General features: G+C 42.0%; 2 protein-coding genes across 2 annotated transcripts in view; both read right to left on the bottom strand.

Moving 5' to 3' along the window:
* ephb4a (eph receptor B4a) overlaps positions 1 to 6,590 on the bottom strand; it is a 42,685-nt gene extending 36,095 nt beyond the window's left edge. The window contains exon 1 of the mRNA XM_034200569.1: positions 5,657 to 6,590. Coding sequence (XP_034056460.1) covers positions 5,657 to 5,735 — 79 coding nt within the window. The 5' untranslated portion in view covers positions 5,736 to 6,590. The remainder of the gene's footprint in view (positions 1 to 5,656) is intronic.
* Positions 6,591 to 11,460: 4,870 nt separating this feature from the next.
* LOC117536947 lies at positions 11,461 to 12,368 on the bottom strand. The gene has a single exon (XM_034202056.1). The coding sequence runs from the start codon at positions 12,366 to 12,368 to the stop codon at positions 11,724 to 11,726; it is 645 nt and encodes a 214-aa protein (XP_034057947.1). The 3' UTR covers positions 11,461 to 11,723.
* Positions 12,369 to 16,459: the final 4,091 nt, after the last annotated feature.

Here is a 16,459-nt window from a genome sequence, read left to right as displayed (position 1 = left end):
CAGCCTCTGACGGTTCGTCACTGGGCCCCGTGTTGCTTTTACTCCCCTTGAAGATTTCATTCTATTTTTGAATGTAACGGCAAAAACCGGCACAAGACAACAATGGCGCTTCACTAAAGATGTTTTGCCGCACAATGCCCAGTGTTCCTCTGTGATTGGCGTGCGAGATAAATGAGAAAGATGGACCGGCGATAAATAGCTCCTTCTCATTTGTTGTCTCCTAATTAAACGCCTTTTTAATCCCTTTTTTATAATCCCATATTCATCCCATCGCATAAATCTTGCATATCTGGCCCCAGGTGTGTCTGATTACTGAATGCAAATAGGCACTATACATACTGTTCTCATTATGCAGTGTGCAGGCGTGCACATACTTGCACCCTCCTTGCTCTCTCGGCACTTGCTCATTCTATTTCGTCGACTCACGCCGGTCTCCCCATCTCTCCTTGACTCACTTCAAAGAGAGCCCCCATCCCTCTGAAAGTGCCATTCTCCTTGGTGCTTATGGCTGATAGGCTGTGGCCTCATTCCCTCTCTGCTGTAGCCTGTCCCCATTGTGTCCCACTCTCAGAGAGGAGCGTGTGGGTGGAGGACAGACTGGCTCTCCAAAGTGAAAGCCTGACATGGATGTATGGGCTCGGGTTGAATCCTCTCACCGAGCTAAAATATCATCCACCTGCAATTCCCGGGTGCCATATGCATCCTTCACAGCGATAGAGGGGGGGTGAGGGGAAAAAAGACACGGACTGAGGGTACTTGTGGCACTTGGATGCCTGTTTAACTCTTGAGGAAGCTAATCATGGGATTGAGGTACTGAGGATGATGGGCTACAGGCTTTCAGAGAGGGGGGAGGTTGCTTTAAATGCAAATCCCTTTCTTATAAAAATCGGTTCCGTTTAAAAGGATTTCTGGGAAACGGTCCACATTTCCACGGCAGGGGAGACAGTCAGCAAGAGAAAACAGCATAGCACCAGTCAAACATCAAGGAGACAGAGGACGTGGAAAGAGTAGCAAAAGAAAAGGCTACATGTCTCTGAAAGAAGGGATTGAGGCTCACGGAAGGCCTCTCAGATAAAAACATCCTTTCTGCATTTGAGTTTTAAGTTAGATTGAGAAGCATTATGCTATTCATCATGCTAGTTATGTCACGGAGGGCTTAGGAGGCGAAAGAATAAACAGATTGTGAAGGAAGTGCAAGATTATTTTTGTTTTTAGTGGGTTGATGTCGATCTTTCCTTCCACATAAGAGCGGTTACGTAAATATGAGCCTTCAATGTTTAAATTCCACGTAAACAAGCATGCTATACTGTGAGTGTTGCAGTCTTTTTTGCAGATTGGCTTTCCTCACTGCTTCCACCCGACCAATCACCAGCACTTGACGAAAATGTCGGTGAGCCTGTGCTAGTGGGGAAATGTGCATTGTCAACCCACTGACATTGCAGAAGGGAAATTCATCTGCTTTTATGATTCTTTATGATTCTTTCTCCGCATCAAATATGTATGGAGATATTGTTTTTAATTTATAATATGTTTTAAAGCATGCAACTCTAATGGAAGTGTGAATGTATTACTCCGTTATCTCATTACTCCCACTTGGCCGCTGGCAGATCTACTGAGTGAGCTTAGAGCTCAGGACGAAGGCAGCAGAACAAAATATGTAAATGTCAATTCTTTTTTTTTAGGTTTGCTTCGGATTGGGAGAAGGTGAAATGGGACAAACCCCTACTGTGTGTAAAACTTTGCCTCAGACAGTACGACACCCCTCTATCCGTCATCAGAGGCTAAAAAGTGCTCTGTGTTTTTCACCCTATCAACGAGTCAGGGTTCTGCTAAACAAATCACACTGGCAGCTGCACTCTCTTGTTGCATGCTATTTGAAAAGATGATTTGTAAATGGAGGGAGGTAACAGCTGCAGTAACATATTGCAGTAGCAGGAGATTTCCAATATATAGAAAGATGAATTTACAACGCTGTAAAAACAGCACTCAGTACAAGCCTCCAGGCCAAAAACAATCAATTTAGCTAAAGAGACAGCGCCTTTACATGACAGCGATGTTCAGCAGACACTCATACATCAAGATACTTATCCAATACAACTGATGAGTCATGTTGAATCAAACACATGTAGACAAGGTGCATTTCAATTTACGTGCTTTTTAGCAATTTCCACTAAGAAAAATACAGAGTGGAATACGGGATATAAAGAAAATCGAAATATTGCCAGAAAAGTTTGTATGCTTGTTTGAGATGTTGGAATTGGTGTTTCAATAAAAACAGAATGCAACCAACTGCAATGGAAACAGACTTACATATTGAATCATGACATATAGAAAATGTTTGACTTATTCGTCACAGAAGCTTCAGCTGAATCGAAGTTATACGGAAATGGCGGCAGACGAAAACATCAGATCGGTTTTGGAGCCATTAGGAGACTGTAAGCTTCCTAAAACCTGTTTCTGTTGTCTAAGCTTAGACTGATGATGCAACATTCTGTGTTTTGCTGCGTCTTGTTTCAAAAATAATTTTCTCGCAATGATAAGTGTTTATTTTGATGCAGTCATCTATTATTTGATATACAGAAGTGGATGAAAATGTACATTAATTATAATTATCACTTTCAGGGTATATGTATTCAAGGTGGACATTTGGGCTACATTCGGATAAAAATCTAAACATATATGTTAGGAGTGTCTGTCTACAAAGCTGTTTGACTTCAGATGATCACACAGGTTATTCAGTAGCACTAGCTTTTATAAAATGTCTTTGGGTGGTGGACATTAGACAGGAGAGGAGAGAGTACGTCGCCCACCAGGGTGGAAAATTGTCCTCTAAGTTTAGATGAGAGCCAACAAGTTTAGCATCACTACAGAAAATTATGTTAATATCATTTAGGCTCTGGACTGAGCAGGTAAAGACTGCAGTGCTTTTGTCACTGACTGCATTGTGCCATCGGTAAGAGAGCAAAACTGGATGTGCTAGGAATAACGAGGGGCCGGAAGGAAAACAAAATGGGTATTTTACAGGTTGAGCCTGCGTGTGGGAGGATAAGAAACATTTATAGCTTACATCTGTAATGTCAGAAAATGTGTTTTCAAAATCGCAATTGGACTATATGAGTGGGATTTAATACTGGATAAAAGCGTATGCCTTTTTCCAGATTAAAGCATTGGTTCATGATAGGTCTACATTTTCTAATTCCGGGGCGAAAAAGTGTTTGTTTTTCCTGTGTGTGCGGCGAAGACGTGTGTGCATCCTCATTTCTAATTTCCACCCAAAGCCTGTTATTAATTTCCAGCCAAAGTAATTATCTGATCAAGGAGGTCTGTGTTTTAATCTTCACGGAGACAGAAGGATAAGAGATCCAAGGGCTGAACGAGCAAGTGGTGTGTGTAAGTGAGTCAGTTATCCTTTAGTTGGGAAAGGAGGAGAGATTTGGTAGCTGTAAGCTTCATCTACCCTCCCATCAGCTCATTACTGAATTCCCTACTAGGTGGAGAATAAGGGAGAGGATGATCCGGAGCGTGCTGGCAGTGGAGCGGGCCATTACTCAAGACATGGAAACCAGACATCTTGTTCACACTGATGTTCTGGAGTCTGTCTCCGAAACCGTATACGACCCCCTCAGCCCCCGTCTACATGTCTGTCCTCGACATGGAGCGTGTGCTGCACAGGTTTGGAGCAAGCATCTTCAGAAAAAACGGAATGGGAGCCATCTTAACTGAGGTTTCTCTTGATTCTAAAGAAAGGGGACATGTTTGATGATTCGGCCACCAAAAACCGGCTAATTTGTTTGCTTCACACACTTAAATCTAAGGCTAAGCATCTCTTTTGTCCCAAGGAGATAAACTCAGAGCTGGGTCAGATGTAGGGCCCCTGCTGTGGATCCTGCAGCCCCAGATGAAGAAGAAGCTTCAGTTCCTTTAATGGTCTGATCCCTGGCTCCCTGAGAAGTTAGACTAAATGTTTAAAGTCTGGGAAAATCCCAAACTTCTCTCTTGAAATACAGAGTCAACAAGGTTCTTCCCGCAAGAATTCAGACTCTCAGTAGCTGCGGTAACTTAACATCCCCAACACCCTCAAAGAAGAGGCATTTAGTACCAGCGGATACATGACGTTCAGACTCAAGCCAGGAGCAGTTGACAGATTCACGTTCCTGCCACAGAGTATGTGAAACCATGCATGTTCATGGTGTTCCTGTTTACAGCAACTATTGATTGGTATGAACATACTGGGGGAATAGTCTCATTGTTAAAGAGCCCAATGTTTTCTTGGGGAATTAATTTTTCTAGTCACAGAATACCTACAAGTTGGACAGTAGCCAGAGAAATGGCTTTTCTATCAATGTGAGTCAAAATAAGTGTATGTGTTAATTCCCTTCTTTTTTTTTTACAATGAGGTGCTAACAACTGAGGGATAATGATCACAACAAAAAAAAGTCCTACAATATCACCTTTAGCAACTGTGGGTAAGCCTCAAACAGTGGGGACCAAGAATAGCATGATGGAGAATAGAGTAGACTTAACAGGAACACAATAGCATCAGGCCTACACAGCAGTAAGGTGCTTTTGCAAAGCCTACTGTTCAACAGCTCTTCAAGAAACCCAATTGTGGTCCTTTGATCCACAGTAAAACAATGGCCTATTATTTCCAAAGGCCATTTTCTGTCACTGGATTTACAGAAAGTTGTCTCTGTCAGCAGTATTCTTAACTACGCAAAATTAGTTCACTCCAGTACTGACATGTTCCCATTAATGTTGCGAAAAGCAAAAGATGTGACAGTAGATTCAAATAAAATAAACACCCAGGCCTTCTAGTTGATACTTGTCACTGGGACTCATTCTTCCCCCGCTGCATTAAGCCAATCATCCAGACACCGGCCTTGTTGTTATGCTGATGATGTCGAGCTATTTGCCTGTAAAAGCAGCATTTTCTTTAACATTATGACAGCTAATTTCAGACTGTTTTATTTTCCCCCTTCAGGGATCACAAAGCTGATCCGGGACAAATTACCTGTGAATGTCAAGCCTGCTGCCAGAAAATAATACACATTAAATCAGGATCTAGATTGTGTATTTGATACAAAGTGTCTGATGTTTTTTGTTTTTTTTCTAAAAGCTAAATGTGTCACATAGATCTCTACATCAAACCACAGACAATCACATCAAGCCAAATGCACTGAATGTTGTATTCATTAAGGGTGAGTGTGTAATCCTTTGATGACTCTAAAGGGAAATCTAATAGTGACTATACGTCTAACAATCCAATTCCCGAAGATAGCAGCAATTTGTTGGCAACAGGGTGGAAGAAACTCAAAAAAACAAGCCAACATCCAGAAGAAGAATACATGGAAAACAATCATAAACACTTGCATGATGACATTACTATTGGGATTAACTATGCCTGTAAAATTAGGTACTTTTAATCAGTGAGGTTGCAGCCACATCCTGCCATGATATGTCTATGATTACCCCCCTGAGATTTAGGTAATGTTCCTGCGTACCCTTGCATGGAATACACTACTGTACATTTTTGTGGTTTTCCTGCACTCCATTAAAGTGAGGTTCAGGATGTAATACCAATTGGACATGTCTCTCAGCCATGTAACCACAGAAAACAAGTCCAGGCAGCATTTAAAAAGAGAAACTGGAGACTCACCTTCCTCTGCAGAAGCCAGGAGAAACCAGTCCAGGAAGAAGCACCCCAGCAGGACAATACTCGTGTATGTCAGCTCCATAGTGTTGGTGCTAAGTAGTAAAACAATAAGCGACTTCTGTTTAGCCTTGGATTAAAAATCAAGCGGCACTGGCAGCTCGGCGGTGCTCTCACCGACCGCAAACCAGTCCGCATTTAAAGTGGACCTCAGTTCAGGAGCCTCTCACACGGTGGTCAAATCACTGCAGTAAAAATACACTTTGGCTAAGAGCGGTTTCAGACTAATGTGAGTATAAAGCACGTTTTCCCCGTGTACAGCTCTGCAAATAGCAAGCGGACAGCCTGAAAACTTCTGTGGATTGTCCAACTTTGTGTTGTGGTGAAAACAACAGTTAGAAACAAGCGTCAGTGTTTCAGCTCAGTCTTCTGTCAGCACAGCGGGTGCATGGTCCAAACTTGTTGTGTCCTCGGCTTTAAAAAGCTTTGTGTGCTCCACACGACTTCTCCCAAAAATGCACGATGACCGAGCAGGCTGAACCGCAACCAGGGCACCTTCACTGCATCTGTGTTAGGCGCAGAAATACTCCTCTTCAGTCGGTTCGTACCTTCTTCCACATGTCCTCTTCATGGTAAGGAAACAATCCACCAAAGTAGGTTTTTTCCCGTCAAAGCACCACCGTATTTGGGCTGCGGGTGGGGAAATCCACGAAAGGTATTGGGGATACCGCACGACACGTCTAGCCTGGCCCAGATAAAAAGGCAAAAAATGACTGAAAGTAGAGCAAAATGTCTAGTGTTTTCGCCGGGTATGACAGCAGGCTGGAAGAGCAGCGGACACTAAAAGTTGTGCGCTAAAGTAGCGTGTCGGGTTGACTACTGTCTTCTGGTCACTGAGGACTTCATCTCCGCATCAAACCCGGAGTCCAGTGGCACCAGCAAGCTCCGCCCACTACCGTTTCCATAGCAGCAGTCATGCGAACGCGATAAGATACAGGGTTTCCGGAGGGCTGCTTCAAAATAAAATCCATTGAAAAAAATTATTTGAATAAAATATTAAATAATTTAAAGATGTTGTTTTCCTAATCCAAGATTATGACTGTTGGCTATACATACTAACAATATGTCTACAGGTCCGATAGGTTTGCTATTCTTTTACATTATCTTTTTCATAATTGTATTGTTTTTTTATTTGCTATTTATGTTCTTAACTTTTCATTCATTTGTCTTTGTTTCTTTCTATATCAAAACACTAAGGCAAATCCCCTTGTACGTGAAAATGTTCCTGTTAATAAATCTCATCCTGAGTGCTTGGGAGTTTGCCGTATTGCTCAGGAGAACACCAATAATATGTGTAGACCATCGGATACTTTCAATACTATATACTTTACACCAGCGAGCGACGTGCAGTCAGGGGAGGCAGAGCCTCACCTGTCATACTCCAATGTAACGGAAAAACAACTAAAGAAAAACTAAATAGTAATAATAATAAAATGTCTCCACTGATCTGTGTTGTAACTTGTAAATGTGATTTATGTATGATTCCAATCGCTTTTTATAGTCAAAATCAGCAAATTTTCAGAGCTCCTCCGCTACAACTACGGGTAGCGATGAGAAGTGAGGCAGGGACGAGCTCTGCCTCACGTAAGCCCACAGTAACTGGCTGGAGCGCGGGCACTAATTTAACGCGGGCACTTATTTTGTGAGCGCGCTCAAGCCAGTTACTGTGTGGTGAGGTGAGGCACAGATGAGATCTGCCTCACCTCAAAATGCGTCACCCCACATAAACTGGCTGGAAAGCGGGCCCTAAGCGCATGCCTGCACCATCTCACTGTATGTCACCAATGTAATGTTTGTAGATCCCTTTATTACATTTATCCTCGCCATCCATAGTCTCTAAATAACTTATTTCACGTATATATGATATTTAGGCTCGCTGGTCTCATCATACAACGGCAATGAAAAAAGCACCAGGGGAGGCAGCCATAACCTCTGCCGCACTGAAGGGGGCGCAAGTGAGCCCACAGGTTCTTGTTGCTACTGTTATTCTACGCAGGGACGGGGTAGACCATGGCGGTAGACGCGACGCGAACAACAAACTAGACTTTTGAAACTAGAGGAAGATAAGGAGGACTTTTACAAAAAAGTAATAGAGATTGTTGTCCAGAAGGAAAGCATGGACTTCATCTTCAAGTCAAGGTAAGACCCCAATTGTAATGAAAATGGGATCATACTAAGAAAGAACAATCCAATATTTCGATTTTGGGTATCCTTTTGTTGAACGGTCTGTTTAAAATGAATCGAAGCATCAGACTAAAAAAGCTTTTGAAAATAACCGAATATGTCGATTATGGTCAAAATATGATATTTGTAAATCTGACTCTGAAAGAGTCAGTGCCTCACCAGCCATGAACCTCACCGCACGTCACTGCTTTACACAAGCAAACACCTTATGTAAACATCATATAAACAGCTCCTACGTTGGAACACAGCTTAGGTTGGAACTGTAACTCTGTTGACACTTTCTTTTTCCGCCCATATTGTGTAGACTGTATATATGTATAAATATATAAGGTGCTTGTTCATGCTGATGCTGACTGTTGCACACAAATTCTAGTTGTATTTAAATGTGAGCTCCTGCTTCGGATTTTGTTCATGCTAGGACCTATGTATAGCAATTTTTCTTGTAACCTGTTTTCAGTTTACACCAGCAAGGTGTTTTTACATTTAGGTAAACTGGTACTCTGGCACTCTGGAATAGTTTTGGTGCAATTTCACTAAACCAAGCCAGCCCTGTCTATTCCTTCTCTCTGTCTCAAATTCAGGTGGCAACCGACTCAACTGTCTCATGTTTCTTTCCACACGCACCATTCAGGTTGGCTCTAAGCCTTTATTTTGACAACAGATGTTCACGACTTCCGGTTTTCCGGAGTGTTTTGATTGCAAAACAACAATTAGGTCCGTCCTACCACAAGTGACTGGCATGCTGTAAACTGTCCTCTGTGGATGAAACGTTCAGGTAGGTCAGTGGTTCTCAAACTTTTTCTGTCAGGCCCCCCCTTTGGAGAAAAAAAGGGCCCCCCCAACACAAATAGTCAGGCTCAATGGCGGCGCCAGAGATTTATTTTGGGGGTGCTGTGGGGTAGCTTGACGTTTCATAGAGGGTGCTCAAACATTTAGGGTTTCCCATTAATGTACCGGTCGCTACAGTTTAATTTTCTACTGCAACACTCCCCACACAAATACACAGTGTACCCGCGACTGTTACAATGAAGGCTCGATAATCAGCTCACGGCTAAAGTGCTATTTTCCTAGGTGGTGTGTGGACATAACATAGGGGGATCCGGGGGTAAGCTCCCCCGGGAAGATATATTTTTTTCAATCTTGAAGCATTAATCTGGTGCACTTTGAGAGAAAAATGAAGAGATCTAGATACCTCTCAACACCCATATGAAACACAACTGGAAGCAGATGTTCTATTTCTTTATAGATATTTTACAAATCACTCCCCTTTTAAACTTTATTCTTGTTTTACTGTCATATAGTATTTCATAGCTGTTTTTCATTTATTCTCTTATTTTTTTTAAACTATAATGATCATATAAATGTGTGCCTCGGAAATAATTGTTTACATTAATGGTGACCAAAACGTTTGAGACCCACTGAGATAACACTCAGAGAGTCCTTTACGGCCCGTCCACACAGCGGCGTGGGTTGAAGCTTCCAACGCTTCTGCCCATTCACTTTGAATGGGGTGACGTCACTTTTAGCCGAACTGCAATTTGGGAAGCGACGTGGAGCGTTGCTGGCGTTGCTCGCTTCAAAAGTTGAGCAATGTTCAACTTTTGGCGCCTCGGCAGAAGCGTCAGCCAATGAAATCCTGTTTATGCAAATCTGCCAGTACAAGTGCTAGCCAATCAAACCGCGTGTATGCTGGGAGAGACTACGCAGGTCATTTCCTCATATTCCAAAAAATTGAGGGAAAATTCATTATAGCGGTAGTGAATCACCCGGTGCTGTATGATCAGTCTCTGTTCATCTACCGGGATACAAACCGGAGGAGCGAGGCATGAAGGGAGGTGGCAGAGACAGTGGGTGAAACTGGTAGGTTTTCGCCTGTTTGGGGATTGTATATCCTGTTTACTTCGTTTTAACATTGCTATTGCTTTGTATGTCGGGGGCGGGAGATTCATGTGATTGGTTGTTGGTCGCGTTGCTCGCAAAAAATCCCCAAGCTTCAGATACGCCCACCTCCAAGCGTCAACGCACGCTGCTGTGTGGACGGGCCGTTAGTTCACTGAGCCTCTAAGTCTGACAGGAGAGGACTCTCCTCCACTTTGTTGTTAGAAAAACTCCTTATATCCGTTAGCGTAGCTCGCTAGCACCAGAAGCTAACAACAACGATCTCCGGTACCCAGGGCCGTATCCAGGATTTCCTAAATACCGAGGTCCAAATATGTTAGGGGGGTTCGGGGGATACCCCCCCCCGAGATTTTTGGGATTTTCATGATCTACTTAGGTGCTTTTTAAGTCCTGTGGAGGGTCACACATTGGATAATATATTGATTTCAAACCATGTCAGTGGGCTGACAATGTCAGCATCAATTATTTTTGAAAGTGTAATGCATAAGAATCAGTTGATTACTATTAATGATCTGGACACGCAGAAGAGGCTAAAATGATCACAAAACATTGTCAACATTCATTTTCCATGTCTCTCTCCTTTCCATAACCTGCCCCCTCTCTTCCATCTTCTTTAGTCTCTCTGTCTTCTTCCTGTTCATTACTCTCTCTGTCCTCTACTCTTTCTCTTTGTTCAACCTCTCCCTCGTTGTTCACTTGTTGCTCCTGCCAGTGAATTAAAAGCAATTCAGACATTTAGTTCATTTCACTTGTTTGTTTGCATTCTTTTTTTTAAAATCTGTTTTGTTTGATTCTCAAAAGAGAACAAAGATGTAAGCAAATTGTGTTTTATACAATTGTATGTTATTTTGACATCATAACTGCAATAGATGTATGTTGTTTTACAATTATGCCTATTGTCTATATTGTAAATGAAGACTATTGTTATAGATGGATAGATGGGGTTATTAAGCCTACATTATTTTTGTGTGCAGTGTGCAACCTGCAGTTCCTCCCTGACTTCCATCACTTTCTCTCTCTCTCTTTCTCTCTGTCTGTCCTGTCTCTTCCTTACCAAAGCTGAGCTTCGACTGACGTAGTATTTTCATTATATCTGAGTCAGTGTAAAAAGAAAACAACACAATGTTATATCTCCAATGTTTTACTCAAATTGAAATGAAAGAAAAGCATTACAACGTGTGTTAAAAGGTCATCCTTCTGACATTGGATGAATGTAATTAACTTCAGCTCTCTAACTAGTTTATTCACGCAATTTAAACCAAAGTATAGCCTAAAGCTGCAATATAAGTTAGTGTGCATGTTGTCGGACGTCCACTGACTAACGTAGAGCGTTCACACAGGATCTGCTGCTCATATGATGTCCTGATGAGCAGAAACACAAGCAGCCCGCTAGACTCAGATCTCTAGATACCTCATCACTCCTTCGCTGCTCCGGTACAAGTCCGGTCTGCGGTGGTGTGTTGATACATGTCGTCTTCTTCTGTTTGCTTTAACCGAGGCTATGTACTTATGCAGCGCCCCCATCGTCAGTAAATGGAAGTACTACAAAGAACCCCGTTTAGTGCAATTATTTCACAAGTTTAGTTATATACACAGCTCGAAAAAAATTACCGAGGTCCGGTGGATACGGCCATGCCCAGGGCCGGCCCTAGACATGTTAAATGTAAAATATTTATTTATTTTATCCTTATTATTAATATTGTAGTTATTAAATGAAAATCACTCAAACAAAAGTAGCTTCTCTTAAAACTTTAAGAAAAGAAAGTGCAAACGTGGACACAAATATAGCCAACGGAGCTCTTACAACTGAGGTTATTGCAAATAAATTAAGATAATGAACAACATTACACACACTATGAATCAAATGAAACAGGCAATCAGAACAACACGTCTCTGCTATGTTATTGTGTCCTTTAATTAGTCCACATCCTTAAAGTCGGACACGTCTGGACTTCCTTGCTGCAAATTCATTTATTGTATCGTCAAATGATATTTGCCCCGAAACCTTGCGATTGATGCTTATTAAAGCTAATCCATTGAGGCGTTCTTGAGCCATTGACGACCTCAGGTATGTTTTAATGAGCTTCAATTTTGAGAAGCTCCTCTCCCCAGCAGCAACTGTCACTGGAATAGTGACAGCGATCCTGAGGGCTACCCACATATTTGGATACACTTCGTTCATTTTCTTCTCCTGTAGGAAAGTCAGAAGTTCCAGGGTGGTCATGTTGGCTTTTGGCAAAGCTGGGAAATTCTGCATCTCCAGTGCAAGTTCCCTCTTATCCAGGTCTGACTGTCCACCCCAGCTCAGGGTGTTGCTGAGTGTTTCACACTGCTTTGTCAGATCTTCCTTTGGCAGGTCAGGGAAGTTGAGTAGCACCCCAAACCTTTCCTCTACTTCACCTAAGGCCTTGAATCTCTCCTGCAGTGATGCAATGGAAACATCCACCACCATATTGAAAAAAGAAACTTCGAGTTTCTTTAGTGCATCACTCACTTGCTCCTCCGGGGACTCATAGGAGAACTGTCTCTTGGTTGTTCTCAGCCTCTTCTGCTTGAGAACAGCTTCCACATTCATTTGGCCACAGATGTATTTTGGCAGATGCTTGGGCAGAAGCAAATCCATTGCTTCTGTAGCTGACCAAAGAAACTTCTGTTTTTCTCAGGAGGTCAACAGCAATATCCAGCTGCATTGACACTGATTGCAACATTTTGCTGACATTTTTGATGTTGGTCAGGGTGTCATACCATACCACAGTGCATATTGCAAAGCGGTATGATCCAACCTCTTCAGCCAAAGATTGTGCCTCAATTTTTACAACTCCATCTGTAGCTTTATCCCTCACCTCTAGAAGTGCATCTCTGACTTCTGCAGCCTGATACCTTACAGCCTCTATGCTGTTGATCCGACTCTCCCATCTGGTATCAGACCATGATTTCAATGTGATGTTCACATGGCTTTTCTCACTGTATCACTCAGTGCTGGCCAGTCAGCAGGATCTGAGGGGACTGCAATGTTGGACTCAGATGGGCCTGGGCAGTCAGCAGGATCTGAGGGGACTGCAATGGTGGACTCAGATGGGCCTGGGCAGTCAGCAGGATCTGAGGGGGCTGCAATGGTGGACTCACATACTGTGCTCGTTATTCCTTCACCTGCAGGCAGGCAATCCAAACATGCAAAGAAGTTATTCATGCTTCAGTTTTCATTATTTATCATAATAATAACAATAATAATAATGACAAAAAGTAGTGTATTAACGATTACACAGAGACCATAAATGTTTGGCAACACTTACATTCTTCAGAGTGTGATGTACATGGGAGATCAGATGTTCCTTCTCCAGCAACTGGGGGCTTTTTGAAGTATTTCTCAAGTGCAGCTGGAAAATTATAGGGTAGATATTAGCACATTACAAGCAAAAACATGTATATACAGTCAGGCCAAAATAACTGCTGCAATCTGCCTCAGCTGTATGCAAGTTCACAACTGGCCTATATAAAAGTTAGGTCTGGACTTTGAATCAGGGGGTAGCAAGTTCGAGTCCCACTGCAGTCAGCATGTCGTTGTGTCCCTGGGCAAGACACTTCACCCCAAATTGCTCCTGTGGGGATTGTCCACAGTACTGAATGTATGTAAGTCGCTTTGGATAAAAGCGTCTAACAAATGACATGTAATGTAAATAATAACACATGCCCATATTGGTTGGTCAGCCTCACTTTATACAAAGGAGCAGTTATCCAGATAGCTTTCTTCTGGCTAATATTCACATTATTTCGTTACAGAAGCATATAAAACAAAGCATTGCACAATGATTAGACATTAAAAAGAGCAGAACATAAACAAATTCTAAAATATAATAGAAAATAAACAGAAAAATAAATATATATATATATATATATATATATATATATATATAGGCCTACACACAAGTTGACCGTGAAAATAAACTATCTGACAAATTAAACACTATTGGAGGATCAATTTACAGCTATCACAATAGAAAAGTAGTATATTATTTACAAAAAGATTATATAAGAATAATAACACATAAATAAAAACTTTAAATCATTTGTATTTATCATTCTGTATCAGAGGCTCGCGGCTAGCATGGCATCAAAGCTGTATCATGGGCAGGCTACCTCCTTAGCTAGCTAGCTAGCTTAAAATCAAATGTCTAACGGTACAGTACATACTGACTTTTTTCTTTTTCACACAAGCCGACGTACCTCTGTCTTTGACTTTCGATTCCTCCTGTTCTTTTTTCCGTTTCCTTCCCGTTGCCCCTGAAGGCTTGGACCTTTTCATAATGCTAATTGTTTGCCTCTTGCTGTTGCATCGTTGCAATCTCTGACACTTTCAGCTGGAGCTGCCGCGTCACTTTGGCTGTGAGTCGCGGCTCGTGGGTGCCAGATAAGCGACCATCCCCCCCTTTCATCACTTACAGTTACAGCGCCCATCGTACAGGGCAAATTGTAAATGTTGCCGCCGGCCCGGGGTGCAAAGGGTGTTTACTTTATTCAATTATTAATGTAAACGTATTACATCAAGGGCATAAAATTAGGCAGAATAAAACTTTTTTTTTTTTTTAAACAAAAAAACTTTTTTATTATTAAGGCGCAGCGCCCCTCCAGATCTGGCGCCCTAGGCGACCGCCTAGTTCGCCAGTGGGAAGGGCCGGCGCGCTCTCTCTCTCTCTCTCCTCTCTCATCTCTCTCTCCTCTCTCTCTCCTCTCTCTCTCTCTCTCTCCTCTCTCTCTCTCTCCTCTCTCTTCCTCTCTCTCTCCTCTCTCTCTCTCTCTCTCTCTCTCCCTCTCTCTCTCTCTCTCCTCTCTCTCTCTCTCTCTCTCTCTCTCCTCGCGCACACAAAATGGCTCGTTCCACACACACAGAGCCGAGCTTTAATGAAACACAGACGTAATAGTACTGTACTGCATCATATTATTTTCGAATCAATTTTTCAAATTATGATTTTATTTATTTTTTAATCTTTTTTTAAAATGTTATAACCATTTTTTCCTCCTGGTCCCTCGCGCCCCCCCTGGCATGCCTCTGCTCCCCCCACTTTGAGAACCACTGAGGTAGGTGGTGGAACAGTTAGCCCAGACACTCAGTCTGGTTCAATATCCCGATGTTGGCATGATTCTAGCCCGAAGTTGGCCCGATTCATGCCCAGTTGAGGACGGGGATAAGAACAATCAGATGGTGTACTCATTCGTTATGCTGATCAAAATGAAGAACGTCTTTACTGAAATGTGTTTGGTTTAATCAAGTACACCTCTGCAGGGCTGATAACTTCTGGAGTTGAACACATGTTGTCTCAAGTTGAGGTCAAATAAAATGAAGTCTGTGAAATGCAGATATACCCCAGTCACCTGACTCATGATGCTCACAAATTGCTCATGACTCATAAGGTGCCTTCCGCAGATAAAACTTGTTTTCTTGCAGTGTCCTGAAAAAATATAGATGTTGCATAATTAGCTTGGCTAGCATTAGAACTGAGCTATCGAGCATTTGTGCCACCTCACCGATCATTGAAAACATGTATGTTTTAATGACATCTTTCTCAATGAACCATCTGAATACTGCATTATTTAACGAGAACCATAACATTACCGATTCATTACATCAGTGTCGCAGCACAGCCTATTTTCCTATTTAATTAATGAGGGTTTTCCTCATGGGGAACAGAATGGAAGCACTTTTTGAAGACGGTCTGGGAGAGACAGCTCTGCATAAATAAGAGAAAATGCAGATTCTAGAGTCTAAATGACTAAATGTAAATAATCCATTAGCAATTCAAGCTCACTAACAAGGCCATACCAGTGTTTGATTTTTGCAAGGCAGGGCGTGTGTTTCTTGTTCTCTTGGTTCAACTTGTGTTGTCAACATTTTTCTAATGTCTGTAGAGCAGAATAATTGTCTGAATTGCATTAAATGTATCCATCTTATTGACATAGCCCCAGGCAGGAAGAAGGAATCTGTTGACATACAAACAGCAGGCTATGATGAGAACTATATGGCAAAAGACACATATTTTTCCTATGTTGCTGCTTTGCTTGTCATCAGTATCTGTACATTTCTAAGAATTTAGATTAATAGAAAATCAAATAATATAAATAGTACAGCTAGAACTTGTCCTTGACTCTTGTTGCTCACTTCTGCAACAACTGTACTGCCTTTTCTATCTTTCATCGTTGTTAATACATAAGTGTGTTATACAAGTGGATACAAACTCAAAACAGCAAGCATAAGGGGGACGCTAAGGGGTATTTTACTCACTAAAGCTGTCACATTAACTGTATGCAGTGCATGAAATTCTTCTTTATAATATTTAATCAGGCTCTCACTTCCAGCTCGGACATGCTGAAGTGGGAGCTTTACCAGGAAATATTCGGAAACACAAGGGACTGAGAGATGTCTCCTGGGGTTAAACTCTTCTTGGGATCAGAGTGACGTTCCAATGTGAAGAAACAAGCTTATTTGTCAGCTGGTTGTGCAGACAATGCTTCTTTTTAGGCTGTGTTATCAAATGCCTGACTGTCATCTCAGTTTTATGCATTTTACTCTGGTGATTGACTGTCTTTTTTTATTTCCACCAGCATGTCGAAATGTTCACTTATCCAGTGAAATATCTAAAAGCTTGTACAGACATGGCTCCTGGATCTTTA

The sequence above is a fragment of the Gymnodraco acuticeps genome, unplaced genomic scaffold, assembly GCF_902827175.1.
Source record: "Gymnodraco acuticeps unplaced genomic scaffold, fGymAcu1.1, whole genome shotgun sequence".
Lineage (NCBI taxonomy): Eukaryota > Metazoa > Chordata > Actinopteri > Perciformes > Bathydraconidae > Gymnodraco > Gymnodraco acuticeps.
Note: the sequence above shows the minus strand (reverse complement) of the source record. Positions and strands in the feature narration are given on the sequence as shown.